This window comes from Phacochoerus africanus, chromosome 9 (genome assembly GCF_016906955.1).
Source record: "Phacochoerus africanus isolate WHEZ1 chromosome 9, ROS_Pafr_v1, whole genome shotgun sequence".
Taxonomy (NCBI): Eukaryota; Metazoa; Chordata; class Mammalia; order Artiodactyla; family Suidae; genus Phacochoerus; species Phacochoerus africanus.
This window is the reverse complement of record NC_062552.1, coordinates 126,860,984-126,871,066: the sequence shown is the minus strand read 5'-3', so window position 1 is coordinate 126,871,066 and position 10,083 is coordinate 126,860,984. Positions and strand designations below refer to the sequence as shown.

Genomic DNA, 10,083 nt, shown 5'->3' with positions numbered 1-10,083 from the left:
GGCTCACCGGAAGAGAGATGAGTGGAAGAATATGCCGAAGGCATGCCGCTGACGCACAGCGTGAAGCCCAGTCACTTAAGGACTGGAAAATGCCCAAAGAGTGGCAACTCAGAGGTCTGCTTTAGAACAGTGCAGACAGAAGTCAGACTGGGCCAGATTGAGCTACTGGTTTCTTACAACAAAAGGAACCCAGCCCGGTCCTGAGTGAGGAGTCCCAGGTTCCAGTCGTGGCCACAGCACTAACATATGAGCTCTGGGCCCGAGATTTTGTGCAAATACTGCAGCCTTCAAAAGTGCCCCTCATACATCTTTTGGTGGGGGAAAAGAACATATTTTTCAGTAAATAAGAAAATGTAATCATAAAGTCATCAAGACTCTTAGTTTGTCTATTCAGCATTGATTGGAAAACACTGCAAACTTCATCCTTTTTGTGAAAGTCGGCACATGTTCTGAATTTCACAAGATAGGTTGAAACCACTTCAGCTCTGCAGTTCCCATTGAACTGTGGCACAGGTTCAATCCCTGGCCTGGGTTCAATCCCTGGTGCCCCCCCCCAAAAGAGACAGCTTGATAATTCTTTTTTTGGGAGGGGGGGGTCTTTTGAGGGCCTCACCTGTGGCATATGGGGGTTCCCAGGCTAGGGGTCAAATCAGAGCTACAGCTGCCAGCCTATACCACAGCCACAGCAACACCAGATCTGACCTGTGTCTGTGGCCTATACCACACCCCACAGCAATGCTGGATCCTTTGGCCTTTTTTTTTTGTTTTTTTAATGTTTTCGCCATTTTCTTGGGCCACTCTGGCGGCATATGGAGGTTCCCAGGCTAGGGGTTGAATCGGAGCTGCAGCCACCGGCCTACGCCAGAGCCACAGCAACGCGGGATCCGAGCCGCGTCTGCAACCTACACCACAGCTCACGGCAATGCCGGATCCTTAACCCACTGAGCAAGGGCAAGGATCGAACCCGCAACCTCATGGTTCCTAGTCGGATTCGTTAACCACTGCGCCACGACGGGAACGCCAATGCCAGGATCCTTAACCCACTGAGCAAGGCCAGGGATCAAACCTTGCATCCTCAAGGATTCTAGTCAGATTCATTTCTGCTGAGCCAGGACAGGAACTCCTGATAGTGCTGAAGAGGCATGTAGACCTCTAGGCTAGAGCACGTGGGAAGGCGGTGGAGTGGGCCTTGGTCGGGGTTTGGTTTGCTTTCCCAGAGCCGTTGGAGCGGCAGGCCCAAAGGGAAAAGAGCTGAGAGCAATTACAGATGCTATTGATGCCGTGAGGTGAGAGCAGCCACACCCAAAGCCCGTTCCTGTCCTCACTGACCTCAGCCCGAAAATACACTTTACACGTTGAACAGATCCACTGGGATGGCCCTTAAACACCTTGTTTTCTTTGAACACGTGTTTTTTTCGTACACTATGTTGGATTAGCAACTAAGGACACTAAAATTCTGTTGATCTTGAGTCAAGTTTAAAGTTCAAAAGATTTGCCTTGAAGTAGCTCGTGATGACGCTCTTCCTTAAGTTTTTTCCTAAGTACTCAGTGTCCTCGGCAGATTCCTAGCTCGTTATAAGTTGGAAACATTTTTTAGCCACACCAAAGGCATAAGGAAGTTCCAGGGCTAGGGACTGAACCCGCATCATGGCATCAACCCCAGCCACTGCAGTGACAGCATTGGATCCTTAACCCACTGAGCCATGAGGGAACTCCCCTCAGACCTGTTTTTGAACTCATTCTGTTGGGACATCACAAGTTTCATAGCCTCTGGAAAATACCACCACACACTTGTGAAAGAATGCTGCTGAAGATGACAAATAACATCTTACCATGTTTATGAAAATAGTTTCAACTCCCAGGGGGTCTTGGAAACCTACCCCCCCCACCCACATTTTGAGTGTCACCACCCTAAGATGACAAGCTCCTCAAGATTTGCATGCAGTGGAGCTCCTGCTGTGGCTCAGTGGTAACAAACCTGACCAGGATCCATGAGGATCCAGGCTCAGTTCCTGGCCTCAGTGGGTTAAGGATCTGGCGTTGCTGTGAGCTGCGGTGTAGTTTGTACACAGATGTGGCTCAGATCCCATGTTGCTGTGGTTGTGGCACAGGCTGGCAGCTGCAGCTCCACTTCAACCCCTAGCCTGGGAACTTCCATATGCCCCAAGTGCGACTCTAAAAAAAAGGTAAAAAACATTTGGGTACAATTTCATTTGCTTCTAAGCTTTTGTCCCTTCAGAGCAGGACCGAGTTCATTGCTGTTCCTTTCTGCCTCCGCATTCTTCCATCTGCCTGAATAACAAACGTTGATTTTTTTTTAATCATGACCTCAGCCTTAGTTTGGCCGAAATACTGAATGATCATTTCCTCACAGGTAGAGTTCAAGACTGGCAGTTATACTAAGACTCCAATTATAGACTTTCTTGCTGTATCCTCTTATCTCTTTTGTCCTCTTATCTCTTTTGACTGTGTTCCTGATTTCCTATTCCTGATTTCTTCCAGCCTAGCCTCCAATTCAGTAATTCTTCAACTGTCCAATCTGTTGCTAAATCAATCCAATTTCTATTTGGCTCTTTTTTCAAATCAGCTAAGTGGATTTCTTTTGTCTGATTTTTTTACAATCTCCAATTTTCTGCTGAATCAGTCTTGATTTTATTTCCTGGAGCATAGTAAGCATGGTTTGGATTTTTTCTTTCCTCAGCATATGGAGTTCCCAGGCCAGGGATCTGATCTGAGGCACAGTTGTGACCTGAGCTGAATCTGCGGCTGATCCTTAACCCATCGTGCCTGGCAGGGGATCAAACCTGCGTCCCATGGCTCCCAAGACACCACCAATCCCGTTGGGCCACAGGGGGAACTCTAGCATGATTTTTTTGTTGCTGTTTTTGTCTTAGTGTGGCATCGGAGGTTCCCAGGCTATAGTCGCCAGCCTATGCCACAGCCACGGCAAATACAGCTCACGGGCAAGCACGCAACACCAAATTCTTAACCCACTGATCAAGGCCAGGGATCGAACCTGCAACCTCAAGATTCCTAGTCGGATTCGTTAACCTCTGAGCCACTAGAGGAGTTCCAGCATGGTTTTTTTTTTTGTTTTTTTTTTGTCTTTTTGCTATTTCTTGGGCCGCTCCCGCGGCATATGGAGGCTTCCCAGGCTAGGGGTTGAATCAGAGCTGTAGCCGTCAGCCTACTCCAGAGCCAGAGCCAGAGCAACGCTGGATCCGAGCTGCCTCTGCAACCAACACCACAGCTCACGGCAGCGCCGGATCGTTAACCCACTGAGCAAGGGCAGGGACCGAACCCTCAACCTCATGGTTCCTAGTCGGATTCGTTAACCACTGCGCCACGACGGGAACTCCCAGCATGGTTATTTTTAAAGACTGCTTCTGTTAGGTCCAGTGTCTGAAGCCCCTGTGGAAGTCTTTATACTGTCTATCGAGGAGAATTTACTGTGCATAGAATAGATGCATACAAATATGGAGAGCAAAAATGTTAACGCAAAGAGAAATGGCAAGAAAATCACAGGGGAGAGGTTCCGCTTCTCCGCCGTTAACTCAGTAAGTAAAAGACTCCCTTTTTCGGGTAGACCAGCTCGCCCTCTTTGTCCAAGACCTTGCCGGTTTCAGCACTGACCGTCCCACGTCGTGGGCAAATCCGGACCGAGCGTCACCGTATCGTGACACACAAGCCCCACGTCCCCTGCCCTTGCGGGGCTCCAGGCCGCCGAAACCGGGCGGCCGCTGGGGGCGCTGTAGCGCGCAGGAGCGGCCTGGGAGGCGCGCTGGGCTCGGGCGCCGCCGCTCCTTCCGCCTTCCCGGCAGGCACCGCGCGGCGCCTGCGCGTTCAGTGACCTTTCTGAGTCGTCGGTTGTGGTTGGGTTGGGGCTGCTGGAGCCGCTAGTCCTGCGCCGAGGTAGGTGCTGGGCTGGGGTAGGCGGCTCGCGCCGGGAGGCCGGGATGGTGAGGGGGCCGGGCGGCGGGGACCCGGGGCTCGTTGTGGCTCTCGCAGCGGGGAGCCTGCGGCAGGCTGGAGCCTCCGCGGCCCCGTGTGACCTTGGGGTCCGACTCCTCCCCCGCCCACACGCGTTTCCACCTCTGCCCCCAGACGGTGAAAGGAGGTCGGCCGGGAACTAGCTGTTGTTGGGGGGCAACGAGCCCGCCCTGCGCTTTTCCCTTGTTTGGCGTCAGTGCATCTAGTGCATTGTTTGAGGAGCATAATGTTTGGCCGGGAGAGGTCCAGCTGCCTAGCCGAGGTCTCGCTGCTGGTTAGCGGTGGAGCCGGAATCCAAGCTGAGGGCTCTTAGTCCACCACCAGCTTCCTTGCAGCGCAGTTGCGCTGTGCCTGTGACAAGGCCTTGGGGGAGGGGAAACGGGGGCCGAAGCGGGATCAGAGGGGATGATTGTGATTGTATGGGAATTGTTTTGTATCTCCAGTGAAAGGTCACGTGGTAGGTTGATAGAATGTACCAGAAACGTTGCAGACGGGTTGTAAGAATGGGTGCTAATAAAACCTACTCAGAGCTGGGAAACGTGACTAGACAGGGTGGATTCAGGCAGAAAAAGTAGGAGCCTCACTTAAACGTTGGGAAGAGCCACTTGTCTAGCCAAGGATGGCAGCCTTGGGCCAAAGGCGAGCTGGGAGGCAAGCACTTGCAGCCCCCTATGGAGCAGCCTCAGATGCTTAGTGAGGAGACCTATGCGGCGGCTGATGCCTGGGCCCTGAACAAAACATGCAACGAACAAGTCTGCTTGGCTCCTTCTCACCTCCTGGCACCCTCCCGCTTTGCTTTGCTCTTCTCTTAGATGCTCTAAGGCCCCTACCTGGCCTGAGCCTTGCCCTCGCTTAGCCTCCCTCTCAGAATCCCAGGAGTTTCGCGCTGTTGCTGTCAGCAGGACGTTTGCAACATTCTGCTCTTGCTGGGGTCGATGACTGAGTTCTTGTTTCACACCAGACACTAGTCGGGTCCTTTACGTTTCCTCCTTCCATTCCCTGCAGAGCCCAGTGGGGCAAGCGAGTGATCCTTTTTCATAGAAAAGAAAACCTCTGAAACGACAGCTTCCGGACTTGCCCAAAGTTGAGGGCAAAGCAGAAGGGTGGAACTGGTGTGGGATCCGGGGAGTTCGTGGCTTCCAGCCCCAGGGGTCTTTCTTCTCAGTCGCTGCCAGGTGGGGGAGGGGAGGGAGGAAAACACTCGGTGCCCCTGAACCAAGAGGCCCCGTCGAGATCCTCTTGGATCTCTTAGCCATCCCTGGCTTCCAGGCAGGGCTCTTGGTTTCTTAGGAGCTTTGCTCTGCCGGAGCATCGCACGCAGTCTGAGGACAGGAGCTGTGGGGCGGACAGGTGTGCAGGGGTCCCTGGAGGACACAGCCACTTCTTCCTGGGTCTCTAAGGGGGCTGGCCGGCCTTCAGGCCTGTCTTCTCTCCTCTGACGAGCTGGAAGCCAGGCCTTGGCACGGCCTCTAGGAAACGAGGAGCAGGGCCTGGGTGACTTGCACGCCCAGCGGTGTGAGTTTAGGCAGCTTCCTCCAGGGAGTGCAGGAGATGCTTTCGTGCAGCGCTTCGTGAGTGCTGTTGAATTGTGTGAGCTCAGAGTAAAGGCTGCGGTCCCTGCTGTGGCCTCCGTGACAGCCCTTTGAGGTGGGCACTGCTCTATCCCTTGTTAGAGGTGAGGAAACCGAGGCGGTTCAAGTTAGCAGGGAAGTGGTGGAGCCTGGGTGCGAGTCTGAGCAGCCACAGCAGCCCTCCTCCCACTCCACATCACTCTGACCGGGGGGTCTTGGCACATGTGGGGTGTCCCGTTTCCCCCCCCCCCCGCCGAGGACACTTCTCTCTAAGCTCCTCAAATGGTTCCTGCGCCCTAGTTCATGCACAGTTCCTGTTTGCCGAGTGAATATAACGGTCACACAATCAGGTTTCAGTCCTGGGAAACCAGAGAAAACAAGAGAAGTGCAGTTGTGTGTAGTCCAGGTAACGACGCGAAGGGGAGCCTCGGAGAGGCCCTGGGCGGCGGGGGCGGCAGGGGGCATCTTCAGTGGGATGGAAGGGACTTAGTTACCGTGAGACCGTAGTTTAGTAGATGCCTCGGATGTTACAAAGCTTACTGAAATGAAAATGAGAGGAGTCCCTGTTGTAGCTCAGTGGGTTAAGAACCTGACTCATATCCCTGACGATGCGAGTGCCATCCCTGGCCTCGTTCTGCTTAAGGATCCGGCATTACCCTGGGCTGTGGTCTAGGTTACAGACGTGCTTGGATTTGCCTGGCTGGGGTGTAGGCCGGCGGCTACAGCTCCAATTCAGCCCCTAGCCTGGGAACCTTCTATACTGCGTGCAGTTCTAGAAAGACCAAAAAAAAAAAAAAAAAGAGAGAATGAGGGTATCTGATTTTAGAGTCTACACAGTAAATTAGAAGTGTAATCAAAAGCATTACTTTGAGAACGGCACATGAAGGCGAACGGCGGCATAAGGTCAGAATTCGATGGCTTTTCCTGATCAGATCCAGCCCGTGAGGTGGCGGAAGTGTTCCCTTTGGGGTGGGGGGGGGAGTCCTTACACCGTGATACAGAAGTCGAGGCACCACACGGTGTGCGCCGTGTCTTAGGATTGTACGCGTCCGTGACGCTGCAATACGGCTGAAATGTAAGCAGACAGAAGGACTGAGATTCCGTTGGTCGTGTGCCCAAGCCTAGGTGTCAGTCTCACCAGGAGCTCACCCTGCCTTGACCCTGTTCTTCTTCAGCTTTGAGTGCCGACAGTTCTTACGGTGGTGCAGATGTGCTCATTTCTCAGTAGTGTGGAGTTTGAGGCATGGTTGGGAGGCGTAGTGGAGCGTGGCCATCAGGGAGGGGCCACTGATGACGGTGCAGGACAGCTCTGGCTGGAGGAACGAGAAGTGCCAAGTGCCTGGAATGTCAGGGTCGATCGTTGAGGGTTTGGTGGAGCTTGGAAAGCTGTTGAGGAGCCCCGTGTAGACGTGAGAAGCCTCGGAGGGGGGTCTGGCCCAGGCTTCCTGTTGATTGGTTGTGGGGAATGGGATCCAGCTTAATACATGGAAACCCCTCACTGGTTGGGTTTAAAGGAGCAGCCGTGGTAATACTTCTACTCTTCCTTTTCAGATGCTTCAGAGCCTTATCAAGAATGTTTGGGTCCCCATGAAGCCCTACTACACCCAGGTTTACCAGGAGATTTGGTTAGGAATGGGGTTGATGGGACTCATCGTCTATAAAATCAGGAGTGCTGGTAAGTGTCTTTGTGTCTGACTCACTGGAGGTCGGGAACGAAACTCCTTTCACAAGGAATCACAAGGAGTTCCCGTGGTGGCTCAGTGGCTAATGAACCCGACTAGGAACCATGAGGTTGTGGGTTCGATCCCTGGCCTCGCCCAGTGGGTTAAGGATCCGGTGTTGCCGTGAGCTGTGGTGTAGGTCGCAGACGTGGCTCGGATCTGGTGTTGCTGTGGCTGTGGTGCAGGCCGGCAGCCGTAGCTCCGATTCAACCCCTAGTCTGGGAACCTCCATATGCCGCGGGAGCGGCCCAAGAAATGCCAAAAAAGACAAGAAAAGAAAAGAAACCAAACCAAAGCGAATCACAAATGGTATTCATACTGTGAAGGAACTGGGTTCTTAACCGGGAGTGACCACCAGAGCCCCGTGATCCTTGTAAGCATGAGAGCCGTGTCAGCAACAAGGGGCAGCTGCGAAGACCTTGCTGTCAGGGAATTGTGAGTTTTCTTAGGGGGACGGTGGTGTTTAGAATGCACAGGAGAGGCCCTCAGCTTTAAGAGACGCAGGCTGAAACACTTACGGATGCCACATCCTGGTCCCCTGTGTTTTGTTAGACTTTCTCCACGGATGTGAATGTTTAAAATACTCTGATGGTAAAAGTTTGGTTGGGGTAACCATTGGTTCCCAGTGGAGCAGAGACGAGGCCCAGTCATGGATTACTGTGATTGGTTTAAGGAGTTCCCTGGTGGATCAGCAGATTAAGGATGTGGCATGGGTTCAATCCCTGGCCCAGGAACCTCAGCATGGTGTGGGCATGGCCAAGTGGCTTCGTGGGTTAAGAACCCATCATTGTCTTTATGAGGATGCAGGTTTAATCCTTGGCCTTGCTCAGTGGGTTAAGGATCCAGCTTCGCTTCAAGCTGCAGTGTATGTCGTAGATGCGGCCTGGGTCTGGTGTTGCCGTGGTGGTGGCTTAGGCTGCAGCTCCCACTCCCATTCGACCCCTAGCCCGGGAACTTCCATGTGCTGCCGGTGCAGTACGTTAAGGATCCGGCGTTTCTATGAGCTGTGGTGTAGGGTTGCAGAGGCAGCCTGGATCCCACGTCACTGTGGCTGTGGCGTACGTTGCTCCGATGCCTGGGAAACTCCACACGCTGCAGGTGTGGCCCTAAAAAGCGAAAGAAGGGAGGGAGGAAATGTGATTGATTAAACAGAGAAGAGAAAGGAGAAAACTTTAAACTGCAAGCCTGAAGTTGGGCACGTGGGGGGGAATGAAGGGCCCTGTGGATTCCCAAGGGCGTTTGGCTCTTCTGAGCCCACCTGCGGTGGAAGTCTGACCCCTTGTTGGCTGTGCGACCCGGCAGTAGCTCCGGTTTTCTGAAAGCGTCCTATGACGCTTGACCTAAGCGATGAACTCTTCAGCCAAGTGTTGTTCTCGGTGATGAATTGACTAGAAACGCTTTTGTAAAGCATTGAATTGACTGGACTTTCTTTCCCTTTATTTTAGATAAAAGAAGTAAAGCCTTGAAAGGTAAGGTTTCTGCTGCTTAAAGGGGGTGGGGAGTGGGAGTTCCTGCTGTGGCACAGTGGGTTAAGGATCTGGCATTGTCACGGCTGTGGCGTAGGTCGCAGCTGCAGTTTAGATTTGATCCCTCGTCTGGGAACTTCCATATGCCACAGGTGCAGCCCCCCCAAAAAAAGTGTGGAGTGAAAAAGACCGTCTGTCCTTCTCAGGACAAGGTCGTCGCTGGTGGGAGCAGACGCAGGCACCTGGCTCGCCGAGCGTCCAGAGGCAGTGGGCACGTGGAGTGTGCTCTGTCTGCTGGAACGGAGAATTCGAAAGTTCTGCTCCCATCGTCTGGGTGTTAAAAACCATTGCTCACGCCCATGGGCCAAGTGCAGCTTCCAGGGGTGGTAGAAACTCGACTTGCTCGGAGCCCGCTGACGCCAGCAGTTAGCTGTGCACGCCGGCCGCCCTGTTGTGTTTCCCAAGAAAGCAGCACATAGACGTGTGCCCTCGCCCTGGACGTTTCTCACTTTGCCTCCAAATGAGACGCTCCAGTCGTTTGAGTCCTTCACGCACCCAGGGCTGCCCTTGCGCTCCGGGGAGCAGGCCTTCCCGCCCCCGTCTTCGCGCCTGCCGGCGGGCTGCGTGCGCACAACCCACAGCCCCTCCGCCCGCCTCCCTGTCTGGAAAGCTGGGCTCCGTGCGCTCTGGCCCTTAACAGGAACACAGAGACTCCGTTGTGCCCGTTCCTCTCTCCTGACTCGCGTCTGTGCTGTGCTTCTCTTTGACAAGCTTCCAGTGCTGCTCCTGCTCATGGCCACCACTAACCACCTCCGCTCGGATGGGACGTCGGCCTGGCCGCGCTGCGGGATCCTGCGGGGCACGTCGCGCCCACTGGCAGCAGTGCTGCTGCCCTGCAGAATAAACCTACCCGTGAGATCCACACTGCCTGTGCCGTGACCCTCCCGCCGGCCGGAGTCCCGCTGAGAAAGCCGGGGGCTGAGGGGGGAGAGCGCGATGGGCGCAGGCGTGGGGGCGGATCTGGGCACTCGCTCTGGTGGGCAATAAACATCTGTTCTGCACGTGACTCTGCTGCTGCTCCTGTGACCTCCTCGAGCCCACTTTCGCATCTGCAAAAGGGAGGTGATGACAGACCCATTGTAACTGCGTCCCTGGGAAGCTCAGCAAGAGAAGTCCTGGGGAGGTCCTGTCCTGGCGCAGTGGAAACAAATCCGACTGGGAACCATGAGGTGGGGGGTTCGATCCCTGGCCTTGCTCAGTGGTTGAGGATCTGGCGTTGCCGTGAGACGTGGTGTAGGTTCCACACGCGGCTCGGATCCGACGTTGCTGTGGCTG

General features: G+C 54.1%; 1 protein-coding gene across 1 annotated transcript; it reads left to right on the top strand.

The window, feature by feature from the left end:
* Positions 1–3,820: 3,820 nt before the first annotated feature.
* ATP5MJ (ATP synthase membrane subunit j) lies at positions 3,821–9,814 on the top strand. The gene is made up of 4 exons (XM_047796812.1): positions 3,821–3,912; positions 7,113–7,236; positions 8,728–8,751; positions 9,520–9,814. The coding sequence occupies exons 2-4, from the start codon at positions 7,113–7,115 to the stop codon at positions 9,552–9,554; spliced, it is 183 nt and encodes a 60-aa protein (XP_047652768.1). The 5' UTR covers positions 3,821–3,912; the 3' UTR covers positions 9,555–9,814.
* Positions 9,815–10,083: the final 269 nt, after the last annotated feature.

Excerpts from the sequence above, each read along its gene's own strand:
- ATP5MJ (XM_047796812.1), top strand. The coding sequence starts at position 7,113 with ATGCTTCAGAGCCTTATCAAGAATGTTTGGGTCCCCATGAAGCCCTAC. Across the intron at positions 7,237-8,727 it reads CTATAAAATCAGGAGTGCTG|ATAAAAGAAGTAAAGCCTTG; the intron begins GTAAGTGTCTTT and ends CCTTTATTTTAG. Across the intron at positions 8,752-9,519 it reads AAGAAGTAAAGCCTTGAAAG|CTTCCAGTGCTGCTCCTGCT; the intron begins GTAAGGTTTCTG and ends CTCTTTGACAAG.